Source organism: Asterias amurensis, chromosome 3, assembly GCF_032118995.1.
Source record: "Asterias amurensis chromosome 3, ASM3211899v1".
Taxonomy (NCBI): domain Eukaryota; kingdom Metazoa; phylum Echinodermata; class Asteroidea; order Forcipulatida; family Asteriidae; genus Asterias; species Asterias amurensis.
Window position 1 is genome coordinate 7,090,747 of NC_092650.1, and position 22,695 is coordinate 7,113,441.

A 22,695-nucleotide genomic window follows, 5' to 3' on the forward strand; every position below is an offset into this window, starting at 1 on the left:
GAAATGCTATTCCCCATGGGCAAATTGGTCTTTTTGATCGCCGGTGCGGATGGGAGTAATAGTGAATGTCACGTGAAGTAAGTTCCACCAATCAAATGACAAGGATCTGTATGTCAGTTATAAATATAAATAAATATATTGAGTAAGTCTTTGCAGATCTTGTACTCAACAAACTCCAGCACTTTTTAGTCATCCTTGGCACAGCGATTGGTTATATTGAACAATTTTAACATTGTAACAACTGTTATGAATAGTACATGTACTTACATCTGTGGTTTTCAAACTGTTGATCATAAAATGGACACAACAAAGAATAATGTACTCTCATGGCAGTGCCTGCACAAGAAGAAAGTAATTTTAAACTGGTTTTAGACGAGAGACCCCATACAAGCGGTAAATGGCAAACATCATAAATGACAACGCATTTAAAATCTGGGCTACTTAAAGGATTTGGGATACTTTTTGTAACACAAAATACAATATCCACAGATTTACATTAAAGGCAGTGGACACTGGTAATAATAATAATAATAATAATAATAATAATAATAATAATAATAAAGAATAAGGCTTGTAATGCGCACATATCCACCACATGACAAGGGTGTTTTTTCTTTCATTATTATCTCGCAAATTTGATGACCAATTGAGCTCAACAGACTTGTCTTTGCCAATTACCAATAGTAACTGTCTTTAAACTTCCACCATTCGAAGACAATGATAATAGAAAGCAAACCTTAAAAATAACTTACTGGTTTAACATGCTAAAATAGTTTTTGTTTCACCGAGACAAAAATTATTTTCATGACTTGTTTTACTTATTTCTCAAAAATTACAGCACCCCAGCAAGTAATATTTTAGGGGAAACCTTCTATCATCATTTTCTTTAAACTGTGTGAGTTTCATGTAAATCTGTGTCCTACTAAAACTATAACCCAGACCCTTTAAAGAGAAGGTACACGTTCGGTAATTACTCAAAACAAATGTTATTTTAAAAACTGATTTGGTAACGAGAATTGGCAAGCTGTTGCTGGTATAAAACTTTGTGAGAAACGGCTCCTTCTGAAGTAGCATAGATTTTGAAATGGAGGTAATTTCTCCCTAAAATAATAAAAGACTTCTAGCTAGAAGTCTTTTATTCCTATATTAAAACACACGAATTCGTCTAACAAGGGTGTTTTTTCGTTCATAATTTTCACTCAACTCGGATGACCAATTGAGCTCAAATTTTCACGGGTTTGTTATTTTATGCAAAGATGTTGAGATCCACCAAAAGTAAGAACACTGGTCTTTGACAATTACCAAGAGTGTACCTTCCCTTTAAACTCGGGGCTGGATACTTTTAAACTACACATTGGGGCAAGTTATAACAAATCCCTGGGGGCAAGTTAAATGCACGATTTACTAGCCTGGTGGGCTTCTTTAGAAAAAGCTTTTACATGTAAGTGCAGGGCCAGACCTCAGCTTTCACAGTGAAATATTTTGAAACGAATCCTTTCAACTACAGACATACGTACATTTCAAGTATGTTACTTCTCAAGACTGTGTCCGATTTCAAGATTTTCTCAAAAACTCTTTGAGCCTTCAAATTGTCTTGAAAGAAGGGAGAAATGATTACTCAGTCCTCATTGTGGCCAAACTTGTATTTCTAGTGATGCTCAGAGTATTCTGTAAACCTCCAAAATTGTAACATCTGGGAGTTTCTGGGATCTAGAATAATGCAAGCCTCTTTTTTTAAAGGATTTTCCACATTATTTGAAGTATTTTTTACATTAGGGCCTAAATGTACATACATAAGTTGAAACTTGTCAGCAAATGCTTTTTTTTTTTTTTGGGGGGGGGGAGGGGGAATCCTTTTTGCGCTGATTTTAATATCCTGTTTATGTTTTATGTTTTTTTCAATAAGTAGGGGGGCCTATTATTTATGTGTTTTTTATAGCAACTGCATACAGCATAAATATGATACATTTTGTTGAAATTAATTAAGTTATTTGTTTTGCTTCCAGATGACTTTTTAAACAGTGACAGTGACAATTCCAGCGATGAATATGAATCAAAAGGAGCAGGTAAGATGTTTACAAAAATTAAATTAGTTTACAAGATTAAAAAGGTGCTTAAAATCAGAATCAGAAGATAACAAAATTTGTAGCTGAGTTGGCTAAGTTTCAAAAAACGAGTCTTTGAAGATGTTTGTTGACGACTCTGTTGTTCCACCCAAAAAGGATTAAATGTAGGCTACAACAAAAAACAGGTCTTAAGTGAACCCAGCATGGAAGAACTTGTCAAGGATACTCAAGCTCATCTGCCTTGGACACAGTAGTCTGCTTCTAATTGGTACAAGCACTTTTTCAAAATGTCCATAGATTTACATTAAACTTACAGGGTTTGAAGATAATGATAGTGGAAAGCTTCCCTTCATATATTACTTACTGAGGTGCTGTAGTTTTTGAGAAATGAGTAAAACAATGTCATGAAAATACGTTTGTAAATGATTAAAATAATTTTCGTCTCATGAGACGAAAAATTATTTTCATGACATTGTTTTACGCATTTCCCAAAAACTACAGCACCTCAGCACGTAATGTTTTCAGGGAAGCTTTCTACTATCATTATCTTCAAACTGTGTAAGTTTGGTGTAAATCTGTGGACATTGTGTTTTTTGTCCTACAAAAGTTACATACACCCTTTAAGATTTTTTTTGTATTGTAGCCCTTTTATGACATAGTTTTTAACATACATGTAACTTGAACTAGAGAGAGTCTGTTAATCTGACAGTGACATCAAAAATATAGCGCTCAGTAAGTCCAGGTGGTCTCCACTCAAAGAGGAGAAAGCTACCAACACTTCAGGTTTATTGTTTGTAGTCTAAGTAAAGCCTGTTTGTGTTAAAGGGAAGGTACACGTTTGGTAATTACTCAAAACAAATATAAACTTAAAAACTGACTTGGTAACGAGCATTGGAGAGCTCTCGATAGTATAAAACATTGTGGGAAACGACTCCCTCTGAAGTAATGTAGTTTTTGAGAAAGAGGTAATTTCTCACTAAAATAATAAAAGACTTCTAGCTAGAAGTCTTTGATTCCTATCTAAAAGCACACAAGTTCGTCCAACAATGGTGTTTTTTTCTTTCACCATTTTCTCACAGGCTTGTTATTTTGTGCATATGATGGGATACACCAAGTGAGAAGACTGGTCTTTGACAATTACAAAACGTGTACCTTCCCTTTAATATGTTTAGAGTATGTTCTACTCTGTGTGCATTAAGTGTGCCAGTTCCACTCAATTGACAAATACATAAATTACAAAGATAACCCCACAGTTATTGGACACAAATTAGTGCCTCTCTTGTTCTTGGAAGAATTTGCACAATTTCCCCTGTGGTTTTATTTCATATTTGTTTTATTGTTCCGGGGGCGCACAAAGGTCAAAACCGCACAGGCATGTTAAGTATTTGTGTGAGGGATTTATAGGTTTGGGATTTTGAATGCTTCAGTTACAAATACATTCACACAAGATCAACGGTATGAAATGTTTCATACTATGATACTTCTAGACTCAATAAAGGCTGATGACCTCCGACGTCAATGTCTGAATATACTTCAATACTCAGCAGGGTACAGTTATTTGGGGTACTCGGAAATTCTGAATCTGTGATATATGCTCACTTTACTTAAAGACTCTGGACACTATTAGTAATTGTCAGGACCAGTCTTCTCACTTGGTTTATCTCAACACTCAACATATGCATAAAATAATAAACCTGTGAAAATTTTAGCTCAATTGGCCGTCAAAGTAACAAGATAATAATGAAGGAAAAAACACCCCCTTCACACGAAGTTGTATGCTTTCAGATGCTTGATTTTGAGATAATTCTAAATCTGAGGTCTCGAAATCAAATTCTTGGATCATAACTTCTTTCTTGAAAACTACGTCACTTCAGAGAGAGCCGTTTCTCATAATGTTATAAACTATCAACCTCTCCCCATTACTCGTAATCAAGAAAGGTTTTATGATGATAATTATTTTGAGTAATTATCAATAGTGTCCACTGCCTTTAATATTCAAAAACACAAGATCACATGACTTGTTTGGTTTTAAGTTTGCTTTTCCTACCCTCAAATCACTGGCTTCAGACCTGAGATCCAGTGTTGGTTTCGACCCCCACGGTTATCTTGCCCCACCCCATGATGTTTTGTTTTTTAGCCACATTTTGGGTGGTTTTTTTTTTGGTACCCGAAAAGTTCATCTTGGTACCATTTTTTTAAATCTTTAATTTCACTTTTCAGGCCTTGTGCTTTTTAAAAGGCAAAAAATTAGGCCTACTTGGTTTTTGGAACTGTTAAATTGTTTTAATCTTGTTCAATAAAACTAACCTGCAGAAATTTCATTTTAACAAATTTGTAGAAGTTTTGAGATATTAATGAAAAATCCAGAGCAGTAATGTTTAGTAGTGTTTTATGATATCTTAACTGCTCTCCAGTGCTCTTTGTCAAGTAAGTTTTTATGCACAGAGTGGGCTTTGCTTAAACAAAAAGAAGTTTAAAAATCCAGCTGGCCTCCAAATTTTGTTGATGTTTACAATAGACTCCGCAGTGATCAACACTGCAGAAAAAAAGGAAACCTTCGTTTTGGTTATTATCGTGTAACAGTCAGTAAAGAAGGCCTATAGAATACTGGTTTGTCACTCATGCGTTTTATTAGATTTAAGAGCTTCCATTGTTAGAGAGCTGCCTCATTAAAATTTATGAATGTAACTAATTGTTTATTCTGCTGGTTGGTTTACATTCTTTAAAATGCATAGTACATGGAGCAACTTGAAAAATACAAAACAACACAACAGCAGTTGAACAATATTGTGTAAAAAAAATTAACTAATGGCAAACTTTTGAAAAAGTGAAAATTGAACAGTGGGATCAATAACATAGCATTGAGATATTGGGTTAAAACAAGCATGTTAGACTTCCTCTTTCAAGCTGATATCCTCTTTTGGGGTTTTGATTTTCCTTCTTCTTTTTATTTCTCTTCATTATTTGTGGACAAAAGTGTAGCAATATTATCTGTTCCTTGTTTTTTTTCCTTTTTTTTTTTGCCCAGTTTGTTCTTTTCCTCTTTTTGGTGGATAGTTACTCACATGCCTCCCCACACCTGGAATGCACTCACCATCTCAGTCAGGGAATAAGACTCTCTATGAACATTCAAAACGTGTTTCAAACATTATCTACATGTATACCCAACCTATCCCTACGTTCATGACGTAGTGAAGCTTTGCAAAGTATGCCATGTAAATGTATGTACTACGTAAGCCTGTTAAAGGGTGTATGTACTTTTTGTAGAACAAAAACACAATGTCCACAGATTTACACTAAACTTACACAGTTTGAAGATAATGATAGTAGAAAGCTTCCCTGAAAATAAAACGTGCTGAGGTGGTGTAGTTTTTGGGTAATGAGTAAAACAATGCCATGAACATAATTTTCGTCTCATGAGACGAAAATTATTTTTTAGCATTTACAATTGTATTTTCATTACATTGTTTTATTTTTAAGTCTCCTGACGATGACTAGACTAGAGCAAGCTAGTCGAAGCTAAACGTTGAGACCAATTCAGAACTGACTCCGCGGCAGTACAGTTAATTACGATCCTATAAGCCAAGTAGTAGTCCAGTCTAATATCTATACCATCCGCCCTGGTAATAGTTAAAAAGCAGGACAGTTCTTTTCAGAACTGAGAAGTCTCCCGAACCTCCGATTATCTACTCCGCGGCAGTAGAATAAAGCAAGACAGTTCCCTAAGAACAACTCTACCTGGCAAGTAGATACACACATGGTGTTACCGCAAACCAAATATACATTGTTTTACTCATTTCTCAAAAAAAACTGCAGTACCTCAGTCAATAATATGTTGAAGGGAAGCTTTCCACTACCATTATCTTCAAACCCTGTAAGTTTAATGTAAATCTATGGACATTTTGAAAAAGTACCCGAATCCTTTAAAACGCACACAGGGGATGAGTGAATTCTTGTACTATTTTGTAAAAACATTAACAATATGGATGCAAATGGGGATCATTACCATTTTGTCTGGGCATGTTCATGACTAGAAATATGAAATTGTTTTATTATGCGGCAGATGGCGCTATCACCCCCCTCAAAGTTTTCCATTCGCTCACAAATGACGACAATTGGAGAAATGTATGGATCTCTCCTCCCTGAGGAGTTAGACTTGAATGAGTCATTCACAACAGTCGATTACAACATTGCTCTGTGCATAGCTAATGTCTTCCCTGCGGACTAAACACCACAAGGGACTTTGTGCAAGTCTCACATCTCCCAGACTGTGCTGACCCATTATGTAAATGATATTTTAATTACTTAGGTTCCAATCATAAATTGAGCAGTCCGTCTTCATACAGAGTGGATGTGACATAATCAATGTGCTGACATACGCAGCATGAAAATAACAAAATTACAATTCGAAAGAAAGAAATGATATTACAAATTGACATCAGCTCATAATGACTTGTAGTTGCACGATGATGTTGGCGGTCATGGTGATGCTACATGTAGAACCTTGTGCATAATGAGTGTGCTTACAATTACATTGTAGACTGCGGGTAGCTGGTAGTCGGGCATTGTGTGCAATCGCCTGGCAGCGTCTTGACGCTAACTTGACACGTCAATTCTGAAATAGCTGCATCTCAAATATTTCCTCCCTTTGTGCTGCGTGGATGTTAAACTGTAAGTTATTTCTGCAGAATATTTGTTATCCAATTTGTTATGATGCCATCTGTAGGTTTATACACGATTGGTAAGAATAAAAATATGTTATTGTTTTTTAATTTTAGTTATTGAAATTTAGCATTTCAAGATTTGTGTGAAATGTTTCCCTCTGAAATTCATTTTCAAGAAGAGTGTGTCTGAAAGGCTAAACAAATAAAACGAACATAATAAGCTTATTTCGATTGAAACTAACCAAAACTAAGGACAGTGTGTTTACATTATAAAAATGTGTGCCTGGTTTTTCTAGAATTTCTTCTGACTCATACAATAGATTAAAGGGTGTATGTACTTTTTGTAGGACAAAAAACACAATGTCCACAGATTTACACTAAACTTACACAGTTTGAAGATAATGATAGTAGAAAGCTTCCCTGAAAATATTACGTGCTGAGGTGCTGTAGTTTTTGGGAAATGAGTAAAACAATGTCATGAAAATAATTTTGGTCTCATATGAGACGAAAATTATTTTGAGCATTTACAACCGTATTTTCATAACATTGTTTTACTCATTTCTCAAAAACTACAGCACCTCAGTAAGTAATATTTGAAGGGAAAGCTTTCTACTATCATTATCTTCAAACCCTGTAATTTGAATGTAAATCTATAGACATTTTGAAAAGTACCCAAATCCTTAAAGGCCATATTTCCACAGAAGTGTGGAGAAAGTTCTGAGTATACAGTGCTCGATGCTCGGTGTAAGGATAACAAAACAAAAAAAATATACTATGAGCAGCTGTTTTCATTTTTTCGTTCCAGGGCATACTGTACATTTACATTGTTATAAATTGAATAATTTGCATGTTTTTTTATGTGCGTCATATTAAAATAATCTAATTATGGTGGTTCCACAAAGAGCTACGCAAGTGTACAGAATATTTGCTTTGTTAATTTAATATAACGACTAGCACAATGTAACTGTATGAATGTGGAATCTATTATAACTGAACTCAGTTCATTTTTGTAGATGACTAAGAAAAAGTTAATGGCTCCAACGTGGGGAATAACTTGTGAATGCTCCGAATTTGTTACCAACGCTTACGAAGACACAGTGAATGTTGCGAAGTTTGAGCGATTGTCTGCTGTCTTCTCTCCATGAAATGAAATGCCTCATGATGCATTGCCGCAAAACTCATTAGAATAATAATAACAACAAATTTATAAGGCGCACAGTATCTGGAAGGTACCATTCAAAGGCGCCGGAAGCTAGCAAACAGACAAGTTGAACAGATGAGTTTTGAGGTTGTGTTTGAAAGTAGACAGATCAGGTATGTCCCTCAGCTCGCCTGGCAAGGAATTCCAGAGACGCGGTGCACAGCTGGAAAAGGCACGGCCTCTGTAACTTGCTAACACTTGTAGCCCAGAGTAAATTCAAAGTGCAATTTTGCCTTTTGTCTGCCCTTTGTTTACAATTTTAACAAACAAATCTATTTATCACTATTGTGCAATTGTGGAATGATACTAATCTTGTGTCTCTCAGGTCGGTTGTCTAAAGAGGATGCTGAAGCCCTACGCCAAGAACTTGAAGAGAAAGACAGGCAGAGAGAAGACCTAATCCTACAAGTCAAGGTGGGCCGTTTAATCTCTTTAAAGGGTGTATGTACTTTTTGTAGGACAAAAACACAATATCCACAGATTTACATTAAACTTACACAGTTTGAAGATAATGATGGTAGAAAGCTTCCCTGAAAATGCTACTTGCTGAGGTGCTGTTTGTTTTGGAGAAAATAGTAAAAAAAATGTAATTAAAATTATTTTCGTCTCAGTGATCATGAGACAAAAATTGTATTAGCTTGTAAAAACGTATTTTCATTACATTGTTTTACTAATTGCTTCCAATAATAATTTTGGAAGAACTGTTTAAGACACTGTTACAATGATATAATAATAATGATAATATTGAAGTCTTATATAGCGCAGTATCTACCACACAAGGTACTCAAGGCGCTGAGTATATTACAAACTTTCAGAAAGATACATGTAGGTTATTGCAGGTTTCACAGGTTTATTAATTTATAAACGCATACATATGTATACATGTATGTTGAGATACACCAAGTGAGAAGACTGGTCTTTGACAGTTACCAAACGCGTACCACTTCAGACCAGAAACATTGTTAGAAGACAAGAATGCACAGTTTACTATCCTGGTGAGCTACTTTGCAAAAAGCTGAAGTGCAAGTTTTGAAAGTCATCAACTCATGAGTTTTTTTTTTAGCTTTTGTCATTTGTTTGACAAGTACAATCTGAATTGGCTCACGACCTTTTTTTGTTTTTAGTCTGCTTCAAAAAGTAGCAAACTGTAAAGAAGCAGCCTTCACACATTTCATCTAAAAGGTTTTAGACTACATGAAATTGTTTTTAAAAATATTGCTGTTTTACATTTTTTGTATCCCTCCCCTCTCTCTTTGTTTCAGAACTTCCGCGATAATGCAAAAAAATACCGATCACGATGCGAGAAGGAGCAGGCGAACAAATGGCAGCAGATCAAGATAATGAGAAAGACGCACGAATCGCATTTAAACGAAAAGCGACAACTCATCAGAAACCTCCAAGACATCATCGAAGAGCAAGAGGGAAGGATCTTCGAGCTGGAGAGCGAACTCAAAGGTAGAGGACACAAGAGGGCAGCAGAGGCTGTGGTAATGGGAACTCACAAAAAATCAACGCCAATTAATTACAAAAAAAAGTGTACAACATAACTGTATATTGGGTTATTTTTTTGGTGCAAAATTTGAACTTTGAATATCTGGGAAGTACAACTCAATGACTCTAATACCCATACCCCTTGCCTGCTGATGAGTTTGCCCGCACGCGTCTAGACGTACAATGTTTTGCACTGTAATGTCACAGAGTATAATGAATATTTCACCGGTGGGGCAGCGCTTCCACGCTCCCATTGGTTTTGTACATCTCCCCACTTGGGGAGATTTTTCTAAAACAACATGCAGAAGTAAGAAACCACCTCATCAAGTCCCATTCTCTGGAACACAAAAGCTAGGGACCTCTCGCACGAGAACAGGACTTGAATCAAGTCTACAGGAGGGTGTGTTTGTTTGCTATATTTCTTTAAAAACTGTTCTCCACTACATAGATTGGAAATGTGCCTCCATTTATCATGCATTCAGCTGGTTTAAATGCAAGTGAATATAACAATGAATTGAATTTTACAATAGTATTTTCCAAACCTTATCTCGTAGGCAACAACAGCCCTACCCTAAGCACCCCCAGCCCTACCCTAAGCAACTCCAACCTCTCCGACAACGTCCAGAAGCTGGCTTCCTCCCTGGATCGTCTCCAGACAGAGATGGCCAGCATTCGGGAGAAGCAGCTAGCAGGTGAGCACCAGCTTGTCTCCATGGAACAAGACCATGAACACGAGAAGAAGGGGATACACGAGGACATGACCCAGCTCAGGTCAGAGTTGAACGAGGCACATGTTATGATACGCTCACTACGCAACGGCGAGGTAAGATGGACGACTGAAATCCTCTGCCTGATTTCAAATCTTAAATTCTAATTCTAATCAAATTTTATCTATTATCATTTTATCGTCACAGTGTTTCTGTCGTGGTTTTATGAATGTTAATTGTGCAAGTGGGATAAAGAGTATCATTTTGTTTTTACCCTAACACCGATGTGTATATAGAATGTATTGAATATGACATCATGCGGCTCAAATATCTGACCTACAAGATGGTGTCTGTGCGTGTGCATATGTGTGTGTGCGTGCATGTGCCGTAGAAATCAAACCGGGAGTGTTGCATGCTTCGCTGTACGCGTTTGGAGGCGCACACGGTTTGCCCTACAAGATGGCGACTTTTCATAGCAAAAAGGGGTTATTCAATATGGTCTATAAAGCACTGTATACTCCTTTCCCCAACCCTGTGGACAAAAATCCACATAAGTAACACTCAAATGTGTTACGAACCTATAATTAGTGTTAGGCTAGAGTTTAACACTGGGCCATCGAGCTACATGTACATGTAGCCTGGTGGCTGGTGTAGCCAGTGGCTAGAGGCTATTTGACTCCTATTTTTCAGCAAGCTGAGGCCAGTGGATTTTTTTTAACAGGTCTTAGGAAAGTTATGAGTATTAAAGTGCTTAAAATACCCTTGATTCTGATTGGTCGACCCATAGAGACAAGAATTGTGATACACACTGTGTTGTCTGCCTACTATATTGCGCCGTTCTAACTACGTGTTTCGCACTATGTGAAGCTACAATGCAAAACGTACCCAGCTGTTCAAACATCGCGTATTTGCCTGCACTTCGCAGTTCACTTCCCGTTCCAGAATTTCATTATCATACGCCTTTCCGTGGAATACTGAAAATATAATACAGCTGCTTCCAATATTGAACACGGCCGTCTTGCGCTTGTGTGGTAACTAACAATACACATCGGTGTAGGGCACAAACCAATTATTATTTTGTACATACATGTATATTGAGACCCAACCGGCTCTTTTCAGAGCCAACACTCACCCTAATAGATTTACGCATGGTTGTACCCACAAGTTTACTATTTATTTATAGTTCCTACTTACCATTTTGTATGATAATAATTATGACGTCTTCTATAGACAATGTGACCTCTGACATCACACGAAAACCATAACATGATACGCGCGCAAACCTTTGTGTTTTGACATCAGCCTTTTGGTCAAAAAGTGAAATGAATGCAAAAACTATAATTGTTCAATGATTTCTTTCAACACAACACCCCTCCAGCTATATAATGGTTAGGCCCTCCGCTGCCCTCGGGTAAACAACTCCTTACAAGGGAATGCTGTGCGCGTCGCGCGTATAGCCTGATGTGGCACAACTGTTTCAGCCATTGCTCTCAACCAATAGGAATGAAGAAACTGTCTTAAAAGCACAGGTGCAAGCCCGCGTGTCACGCCCATGTTTTTACTGGTTATAAACCAAGGTTTATACACACCCACGTGACGCGCTCTCCACCAATAGGAATAGCGAAACTGCCTGAGGTATTTTTTAATTTGTTTTTAAGACTGAAATGGAAGGAAATGCTTACAATAATTAAAATTTAGATTTTTGTTTTCATAGTCCCTGACCGTTAATATTTTGGATCCACAGCAGGTAATATCTGCAGGCACTGACAACGAGAAAGAGATTGAGAAACTGAAGCAGGAGCTACAGAGATACGAAGCTGAGCTGCTGATGGCTAAGGCCATGCAGGAAGAGGTAGCACAACAAGAGATGGAGACATCGCAGAAAGATGCTGCAGCACTTAAGGTACAGTACCCTCATTTATATTGCTCCTCATCTTTGTAGACAGTGGACACTATTGCTAACTACTCAAAATATTTGTTGTCATAAACCTTATTTGGTAACAAGTAATGGGGAGAGGAGGTTGACAGTATATAACATTGTGAGAAACGGCTCCGTCTGAAGTGACGTAGTTTGGAGAACGAAGTAATTTTCCAAGAATTTGATTTAGAGACCTCAAGTTTAGAATTTGAGGTCTCGAAATCTAGCATTTAGAAGCACACAACTTCGTGTGACAAGGGTGTTTTTTCTTTCATTATTATCTCGCAAGTTTGATGACCGATTGAGCTCAAATTTTCACAGATTTGTTATTTTATGCATAGAGTATGTTGAGATACACCGACTGTGAAGGCTAGTCTTTGACAATTACCAATAGTGTCCACTGACTTTAAATTTTTACAGGTTTGTTATTTTATGCATAATGCTGAGATACATCAAGTGACAAGACTGGTCTTTGACAATTACTAATAGTGTCCACTGCCTTTTAAGACACTGGACACTATTGTTAAATGTCAAAGACTAGTCTTCACTGTTGGTTTATCTTAACATACATGTACTGTATGCATAAAATAACAAACTGGTTAAAATTTGAGCTCCATTGGTCGCCGAAGGTGCAAGATAAATGATGAAAGGAAAAAACACCCTTGTCGCGCACCATGGTCACACGAAGTTGTGTGCTTTTAGATGCTTAATTTTGAGACCTCAATTTCTAAATCTGAAGTCTCGAAACCAAATTCGTGGAAAATTACTTCTTTCTCGAAAACTACGTCACATCAGAGGGAGCTGTTTCTCACAATGTTTTATATTATCAACCTCTCCCCATATACTTGAATCAAGTAAGGTTCTAAGATAATAATTATTTTGAGTAATTAAACAATAGTGTCCACTGCCTTTAAGTTATTTTGTTTATGAATTTATTCTCCCGAGTTATTGGAAAATGTAATTGTCAAAGACCAATGCCCAATTTCATAGAGCTGCTTAAGCACAAAGAGTAGCTAAGCATAGAAAAATTAAGCTTAGCAGAATAAGGTTATCGCCAAACTACCATGTCATGTGTACAATTTTCTTCATAAAGCCTGAAATATCTATTAGAGCACACGAACACCATGTGTACATCAAAGTCAGCCCAAAGTTTTTGATAAAACGTTCCTCCATGTACTTGTTTCCATGGCCCAAATATCACACCTGATTGTCATACTGTGTTGTGAGTCCCCCTAAAAAAACGGAAACCTAATATTTACAATGTCTCCTGACGACGACTAGTGCAAGCTAGTCAAAACATTGAGACCAATGTACTCCGCCGTACAGTTAATTACGATCTTAAAAGATAAAGTACATGTAGTAGTCTTAGCCAATTTTCTATACCTCTCGCCCAGGTAGTAGTTAAAAAGCATGACAGTTCTTTGCAGAACTGAGAAGTCTCCCGAACATCCGATAAATCTACTCTGCGGTAGTAGAATAAAGAAAGACAGTTCTCTCAGAACAAACTCTACCTGGCAATAAGATACTCACATGGTATTACCACAAACCAAATATATATTGATACCTCACCATGCAATGCCTCAAATCCTATACAATTTCCTTTTAAAGAAATTTGAAAGCGAGAACAGGAGGTTAAAAGATCGCATCCTTGAGCTGGAAGCAGACTTGGCCACCAAGTCTAAGGTCATGGCAGAGTCAGAGGCAAGCCACAAGAGGCAGCAACACCGTCTTGAGAAAGCCATCAAGGAGCAATCTTCCAGACTCAAGGCTGTGGAGCAGCAGTTTGATCACCTCAAGGCAAACCCTCAGGTACGTGAATTTACACCCATTTCAGACATGCGCACCAGAGTCACGCCGAATCAACAAGATTAGAAGGGACTCTAGGTCGACCCAAATAACTGTTTGTTCCAGACATGCGCACCAGAGTCACGCCGAATCAAAAAGATTAGAAGGGACTCTAGGTCGACCCAAATAACTGTTTGTTTCAGACATGCGCACCAGAGTCACGCCGAATCAAAAATATGAGGAGGGACTCTAGGTCAACCCAAATAAGTGTTTGTTTCAGACATGCGCACCAGAGTCACTCCGAATCAAAAAGATGAGGAGGGACTCTGGGTCGACCCAAATAACTGTTTCAGACATGCGCACCAGAGTCATGCCGAGTGTGTCAAATAGATTAGGAGGAACTCTAGGTCAACCCAAATAACTGTTTTTTCAGACATGCGCACCAGAGTCATGCCAAATCAAAAAGATTAGAAGGGGCTCAAGGTCGACCCAAATAACTGTTTGTTTCAGACAAGCGCACAAGAGTCACACCGAAGTAAATAGATTAGAAGGGACTCTGGGTCGACCCAAATTACTGTTTGTTTCAGACATGCGCACCAGAGTCATGCCGAATCAAAAAGATTAGAAGGGACTCTAGGTCGATCCAAATAACTGTTTGTTTCAGACAGGCAAACTTAACTTACCTTTCTGTTGGCTCGGCTCACGACAAGATCGACGTCTGAAACTAAGGCGCTCCAGAGCTGTTCCAACAGACTGCAACAGTTGATCTTTCGGCTTCTTGCGCGTCCAGTCACTCCTAACTGTTTCAGGCGTCGAGTTTTTCATGAACTAAATTTAGAATTTGGTTCGGTCTCACTCTGTAGCTTCTGTCTGAAATGGGTGTTAGTCGCTCTCATTCTATAACAATAATAGTGGCCATGTTTAATGTGCCGAGTGTGTCTAAAAGACAGCCCTCGTGCAGGAGATATGCAGAAGCAAGGTGACCTACAATGAGTTACATAGACGATAGCTTTTAAAAGCACACAAATCAGTTTTTAAATGAGTTTTGAAGCTGGTGTTTATAGTGACCTGTCAGCAGAGATCTGGGGGAGGGGTAGTTAGTTCCATAAATAGTGCAGTTCACTTGATACAGTTTGTTCCACACTCTTTATGGAAAATTGTGAGCCCATTACTCGGGGAACTTCATTGGCTAACAATAAGAGGACAGATTCATTATAGGCTTGTTCTCTTTATTTATTTATTTATTTATTTATTTATTTATTTATTTATTTATTTATTTATTTATAAATGCTTGAACAAAACTACTCACTGTTATATAAACACTGCGCCTTGTTTTATTTGGTCCACACTTGACATAGCTCACTTGAATGTTCCTTGTGCAAACAAGATAGGTGAAAAAAAGCAATCAAAACCTCAATTATTTTTAGCCTGAGTTGTTTGTGTGTGATATAAACATATTTTATTATTAATACCTTTGTTATAATAGAATTGTCCAAATACTTACATGACTTAGAAGAAGTAAAGCTTTATGTAAGGCCGTATTTGAATAGATTCCTTTAGCTACGGCTACAATCGTTACTTAAGGGTGTTCGTTGCCAAGGAGCTTCTATACTTCAAGGCTTAATGACTTGGCAGTCTAGCCATAGCATAGTGTGGCACGGTTGGCTTGTGAGTAAAGCGCTCGCCTCTCACCAAGGTGACCCTGGTTCGATTCTCGGCCAGGGCCATATGTGAGTTGAGTTGTGCGTTGGTTCTCTGCTGTGCCATGAGGGTTTTCCAGACTGTCCGGTTTTCCTCGATTGTTCAGACTTTTGGCTGAATTCAGACTTTTTATGTCGGCCTGGTAAAGAAAGTCAGACAATATTTTTTTTCCTCAAATGCTGCACATTGGTCTCCTTCTCTATTGCTTTGGATACTGTTTCCAATAATCTATAAACCCATGTACCAAAAGGTAGAAATGCCATCATTTTGGTATACCTTTGAATTTGTATCCAAGTTTCAGACTTGTTCGTTAGTAATGACTCTCACCCCTGATAAAGGTTGCAACTAAATTGACCATCTCTTTGGAATCTTAAAGGTTGTTGAAGTCACCAAGACAGTAACTGTCGAGTCAGAGGCGGATAAGGATGCCTTGATCACCTCTAAAGAACAAAATAGACAACTCAACAGACAACTCTGTAGTCTGAGGGAATCATGTGATGCCACCGAACAACAACTCCTTAACTCCAAGACGCACATCAAGGCCCTGCAGGAGAAGGTATGTTTAAATCCCAGTTAATGATTTGTTCAATAGTCCAAGTCACCTTTATCAATCGCATTATAATTTCATTTTTTTTTCATTTAATTCTGATTGTGAAGGCAAGGATCTTAGAAAAGAGAACCTTATCACTTTACTATCCATTGAAGAGAAGACGAGGAAGGAAAGTTTCAGTTTTAGATGTGTGAGGAAAACCCTAGAGAATTATTCCAGGGGAAAACCAACGCAGTCAAGTAGGGACTGACAACCCAATCTACATAGTGCCCTAGGGTATTGTGAACCGGACTCCAATAGGTGGAAGGCAAAGAAAGATAACACTACGCCAACACCATACATGTAGCTCTGGGAGGGTTTAACCCTGTAAAAACGATTTATTTCTGTATAATAACAACTCCTTCACTCCAAGATGCACATTAAAGCCCTGCAGGAGAAGATATATTAATTTGTTTGTTATACCCATACATCGATGTGTGTTAGCACTGTATACTCAGTACTTTTCCGAGTCCTGTGAAAAAAATATCACAGGACTTGGGAAAGTACTGAGTACACAGTGCTACATGTAACACACATCGGTGTATGGGTATAACAAACAAATTAGTATTCTTTATCCCCGATACAAGTTAACATTTCTTATAGGAGAAGGTATGTTTAAATCCCAATGAATGATTTGTTCAATAGTCCAAGTCACCTTTGTCGACCTTCGTTGGTTGCATCGTAACTGCTGCTTTGTGGTTCGCACGATGAAATGCCAATCTGAGCTTTCTTGGGCTACATACTGGGTGCATTTTGGTCATTGGCCAGTGATGTCCAATTAAACCGGAAACGGTTAAAGGCAGTAGACACTACTGGTAGTTACTCAAAATAATTATTAGCACAAAACCTTCCTTGGTAACGAGTAATGGGGAGAGGTTGATAGTATAAAACATTGTGAGAAACGGCTCCCTCTGAAGTGACGTAGTTTTCGAGAAAGAAGCAATTTTCCACCAATTTGATTTCGAGACCTCAAGTTTAGAATTTGAGGTCTCGAAATCAAGCATCTGAAAGCACACAACTTCGTGTGACAAGGGTGTTTTGTTCTTTCATAGTTATCTCGCCACTCCGGCGACCAATCAAGCTCAAATGTTCACAGGCTTGTTATTTTATGCATATGTTGAGATACACGAAGTGAGAAGACTGGTCTTTGACAATTACCAATAGTGTCCGGTGTCTTTAAACGAACAATTACTTGCAGGGATTTTACTGAAACTCACACATAATTTTATCAAGTATTGTTTAAAAAACAACAGCAGGATAATTGTGCTTGTTTTTTTATGACGACAGTTGGTAAAAACAAAATTACTGGATTTCATCTTTTCTGCCATTGATGAGCTGTGTTCACCATTTAACATTTGTTTCCATTATTCAATCCACACAGTTAATAGAACACGATGCCCACATGGCACTCCTTGATCAGGAGATGCACGCGCTTGCAAAGCGTGCCGAGGTGGAAGTCGCTGAAGCCCGGAGGGAAGGCGATGAGAAAGCCTCCTCCCTCAACCAACGCTTCTCAGCAATGAAAGCCAAGTTCACGCAGATCCGACCAGGACTGGTAACCATTGCCCAGGAGTACCAGCAGCTTCGTTCATTGTGTGCGCAGTTCCCATCGATGCTGAAGGCCGCCATTGAACAAACGAAACAAGAGGTAAAGACTAAAAACTTTGTTTTTTTTTTTTTTTCAATGTGGTTTTCATGAAAGTTCTGACTTCATTTGTTTATGAAAACTTTAAAAAGTGTACTTGATAATAGACCGTATTGAATATGACGTCACGCGGCTCAAATATCTGACCTACAAGATGGCGTCTGTGCGTGTGTGTGTGCAAGCATGTGCCGTAGAAATCAAACCTGGAATGTTGCGTGCTGCGTGCTTCGATGATGTACGCGTTTGGCCGCGCATACGGTTTGCCCTACAAGGTGGCGACTTTTCATAGCAAAAAGGGGTTATTCAATACGGTCTATACCATTGTGTAGAACTGAGTGTAACTTTCTTTCACCAATGCAGCGGTGTGAAAAGTATTGTTGTATTTCGGTGCTTACATGTACCTAAATCAAGTGTGAGTCACGTTGGGCTTGTCGACACGGAGGACTAGTAAATAGATACTAACAGCATGACTAGATTGACAACGGACTGCCGCATGGCCAGGCCGCAGGGTGCTGCCCAGCCACCGGTCACGACCGGCCACGACCTACACTAGAATATTAACTTCTTCTTTTTTTTTTTCTTCCTTTTTTTTACCCATACACCGATTTGTGTTAGCACTGTAAAAAACAAACAAAAAACAATTAATATTCTTTATCTCCGATGAAAATTTAACATCTCTTATAATCACAATAGACACTAACAACAATCACAACAGTATCATATAACTCCTATTTCAATCTGGGCCCAATGTCTAAGGGCTGTTTATATAGGCACAGAAAGTAGTTACAGGTAAGCACAACAAAACTGTGCTTACCAAAATAAGCTTACCAGCCAAAATTCAATGTCACCGGACAGTCTGTGACTGACATCCCGCTTATTTATTTCACTATATTTTCTGCTTACACAGCGTTGTGAAATTCGGCCTTGATTTGTTTTGCCCTCAGAAAATTGGTACGGTAACTAGTAAGTACATTGTACATGTACCTGAACATATGTGTACATGTACAGTAGGTAGCTTCAAAACCATGTGTATGTTGGCCAGAGCTCAAGTTTGACTTGTTTGAGGAGAAAATACACAAGTCTGCAGAGCTTGTAGCTAAAAACAAATGTAATGGACCTCATATATAGAATCCTCAAATCAGATTGGTTAAAAATGGAGTCATGGAAATAGCTGTGCCCCCTTTTTCTTTCAAGATGACGTCATATGCCCAGGACATAGTCAATCGATTGTGCCTGCCCTGAAAATAACTGTCACAAATAGGTCATTCGTTTGTGCTGTTTGATATATGTACATGTACGACTAGCAGTCCGTGTCACTGCGCGACCTTTCTTCGCAGACGACCTTTCACCATAGTCAGGGTTGTTGATTAGAAGAATCTTTATTCGATATTTTATAAAAGAAATATTGACTGCTTAGTAATCAGGGCACATGTAAAATTATAGGCCCTCAGTGATGTCAAAACCATGGCTTTGCCCTCAGCTTCGCTTTAGACATAGTCATGGTTTTGACATTACCTTTGGCCTGTAATTTTAACTGTGTCCCGCATAGCAGTCAATATTTCCATACTGTGCCTTCATAGCAGTCAATATTTCCATACTATGTCCCGCATAGCAGTCAATATTTCCATACTATGTCCTTCATAGCAGTCAATATTTCCATAATAATTTTCCCCTTTTTTACCCACATACAGATCAGCCAGGCCCTGTCAGACCTCACAGAGCACAACAAGGAACTGGTGCATAAGTATCAACGTGAGATGGCCCTGCGGAAGCGATACCACAACGAAATCATCGATCTCAAGGGAAGTATTCGAGTCTTCTGCAGGGTCCGTCCTCTCATCCGAGAGGACGGCTCCGGCCCGCTGGCTAGAAGTGCCGTCACCTTTGACCATGATGACGATGCTCTTATCTTTTTGCAAAACAAAGGGCGGACTACCACATTTGAAGTGGATAAGGTGTTTCAGGCACAATCTACTCAAGAAGAGGTCAGTACAATAAATTAAAAAAATAAAAACAGATGCGATCGAGCTAAATGAGTATGGAAAGTATGAAACCTGTGAAAATCTAAACTCAATTGGTCGTTGTAGTTGCGAGATAATAATGGAAGAAAAAACACCATTGTCACCTAAAGTTGTGTGCTTTCAGATGCTTGATTTCGGAATCTCAAAATCGAATTCTGAGGTCTTGAAATCAAATTCTTGGAAAATGACTCCTTTCTCGATAACTAAGTTACTTCAGAGGGAGCCGTTTCTCACAGTGTTTTATACTATCAACCTCTCCCCATTACTCATTACAAAGTAAGGGTTTTATGCTAATAATTATTTTGAGTAATTACCCAGAGATACCAACATACACAATTTGGGCGTAGCAAATACGATTTCGAGCTGTGACTACGACGCTACGATAATACTCAATAAAACACGCTAAACAAGCCGCCCAATATAATTTTATTAAAGCGTACGATACATGCAAACAACGAATGAACTATTAAGTGGAAATAAAAATTAAGAAAAATATCAAAATAATTGTAACAGAAAAGAAAAAACACTTTTAATTTTAGAACGCAGTATTGAATAATAGCGGCGAATTCACTCGAACATACGTGTCTCGACGTAATGATTGTTGCGTGCCCTCTGATCCCCCGCTGGCTGGCCGGATGAGTATTTTTACGCTAGTTCATTGCTGCAAGATCGTACCCATTGATCTCTATTACACCATGGGAATAGTGCACACGTGCGTGGGGAATGAGGTTGTGTGTGAGCTAACGTGTCACAGTCACCTCATTCCTCATGTATCCACTATTATTGTGCCCATGCTGTACATGTACTTCATCGAAGCTTGGCACAAAAATTAAGAAATAATGGCGACAAAAAAGGAGACCTTCTGAACAAAAATACCTTCAACTGAGTGGCCTGTGAGATCTAAGCTAGACAGTTTCCATGTTTTCTTACTAGTAATTGTAGCGCCGATGTCCAGACAATGCCCAAAATACGGACACGTATTTTTTGCCCAAAATCCGGACACGTTTTTTCTCTCTCCCAATAGCTTGTTGTTGCATTTCTGACCATTAAAACAAAAATTTTTAAGTAAGGCCACCCTTTGTTATGGTTTTTTTTTTAAAACAAAGTCAGAAGATGAGGGATTTTTTTTTTTTTCCCAGATTTTGTTTTCACTGGCCATTATAAACAATTGTAGCTGTTCTGGTAATTGTTATTTCAGGACAATGCCTGAAAATGAGCTAATGAGCATTGTAGAGAGTAATAGAAAGATCGGTTTAGGGAGCCCAAGCCACGCTCGCCCTTAACTTTTGGGAGATGCTACTCTTTTTTAAAGTTCAATGTTGGCATCTCTGATTACCAATAGTGTCCACTGTCTTTAATGAAAGCAATATTGGTAACACTAAAGCATGACTTTATCCAGGAGACCAAACTATAAAAAAAAACATGAGGCTCCAATTTTGAACTTTAAACTGTTTCTCCCTGTGCATCTAGGTATTCAAAGAAGTTGAACCATTGGTTGTATCAAGCATTGACGGTTATAATGTTTGTATATTCGCCTATGGTCAGACTGGATCAGGAAAGACCTACACCATGGAGGTAAGAATACCAGGGATGAGATTGTTCAGACTTTTGGCTGAATTCAGACTTTTTATGTCGGCCTGGTGAACAAAATCAGGCAATATTTTTGTCCACAAATAAAGAAATCCTGCTCATTGGTCTACTTCTCTAATGCTTTGGATACTGTTTCTAAAGGCTCCTTGTAATCTATAACCCCAGGGGTTACCAAACGGTAGAAAATGCCATCATTTCAACATACCTTTGAATTTGTATGCAAGTTTCAGACTTTTTTGTTAATAATGACTCTCACCCCTGTTTTACTATCATGAAGCCGGTGATGAGCACAAACATTCTGTTTTGCAAAGCAATTTCTTTCCCAGCAATTCGCTTTCATGCATTTGTTCAAATGCTTTCTTGGAGAAGTGTTGGCTATGAAAAAAGCCAGTGTGGTCTCAACGTTTCCAACAGATTTTTTTATTGTTTTTTTTTTATGCAAGTTGCCTAACACACAAAGGCCTGAAGGCCACTTCAAGGTGTGGGCTACAATTACTTTTTCCGGAGGCCGTTGTCACCTACTCCTAGGGCTGAAACAGGGTTACCCCTTTCACAGTCCATACGAATGTATACCCTGTTTAAACTTTCGAGACCACACCGGCTCTTTTCAGAGCCAACACTCCCACCAAGAAATGTTAAATACCTGGTTGTACTTGCAAGTTTACTATTTATATAATAGGATTTGAGGCATTGCATGTTGAGGTATCAATGTATATTTGGTTTGCGGTAACTTCATGTGTGTATCTACTTGCCAGGGTAGAGTTTGTTCTTAGCGAACTGTCTTGCTATATTCTACTGCCGCGGAGTAGATAATCGGGGGTTCGGGAGACTTCTCAGTTCTGAAAAGAACTGTCCTGCTTTTTATAGTTAAATTATTATCATATTTCCCAAAGCTTCAAAACGTCACATACACATTTAAAAAATTAAAAAATACAATTTTATAATAATTTTTATTTTATTTTATGTAGGGACCAGCCAGTAATCCTGGCATCAACCAACGCGCCCTACAGCATCTCTTTGAGGAAACGAGTGCCAGATCAGAGGAGTGGTTATACACCATTACCGTCTCGGTCATGGAGATTTATAACGAAACACTCAGGTTAGTGTCTCAATGCACTCGCAATGTAGTTCATGTCACATGGTTCCACACAAAAAGTTTGATTTCTTGAACTAATCTTCCCCTTCTTGAATTAAAGCCTGGTTCATGCAAATGCAATGCAAATTTGACGTCACAACCCTCCTTTCGCAGGGATATTCGCAAGTGAGTTGAGCAGAGTTGAACTGCTGCAAATTATTCTTTGCGAGTTTGTGACATCA

At 38.2% G+C, this 22,695-nt stretch overlaps 1 protein-coding gene across 2 annotated transcripts in view; it reads left to right on the forward strand.

The window, feature by feature from the left end:
• LOC139934709 (kinesin-like protein KIFC3) overlaps positions 1–22,695 on the forward strand; it is a 40,134-nt gene that overhangs the window by 12,046 nt on the left and 5,393 nt on the right. Inside the window, exons 4-14 of one of the 2 annotated variants that reach the window (XM_071929080.1) lie at positions 2,007–2,066; positions 8,257–8,345; positions 9,194–9,386; positions 9,977–10,245; positions 11,874–12,032; positions 13,656–13,856; positions 15,910–16,089; positions 17,504–17,770; positions 19,459–19,752; positions 21,259–21,363; positions 22,347–22,477. In XM_071929080.1, the coding sequence (XP_071785181.1) occupies positions 2,007–2,066; positions 8,257–8,345; positions 9,194–9,386; positions 9,977–10,245; positions 11,874–12,032; positions 13,656–13,856; positions 15,910–16,089; positions 17,504–17,770; positions 19,459–19,752; positions 21,259–21,363; positions 22,347–22,477 (1,948 nt within the window). Of the gene's footprint in view, positions 1–2,006; positions 2,067–6,506; positions 6,738–8,256; positions 8,346–9,193; positions 9,387–9,976; positions 10,246–11,873; positions 12,033–13,655; positions 13,857–15,909; positions 16,090–17,503; positions 17,771–19,458; positions 19,753–21,258; positions 21,364–22,346; positions 22,478–22,695 lie in introns of those variants that run through there. The other variant, XM_071929081.1, reaches the window with a different exon arrangement.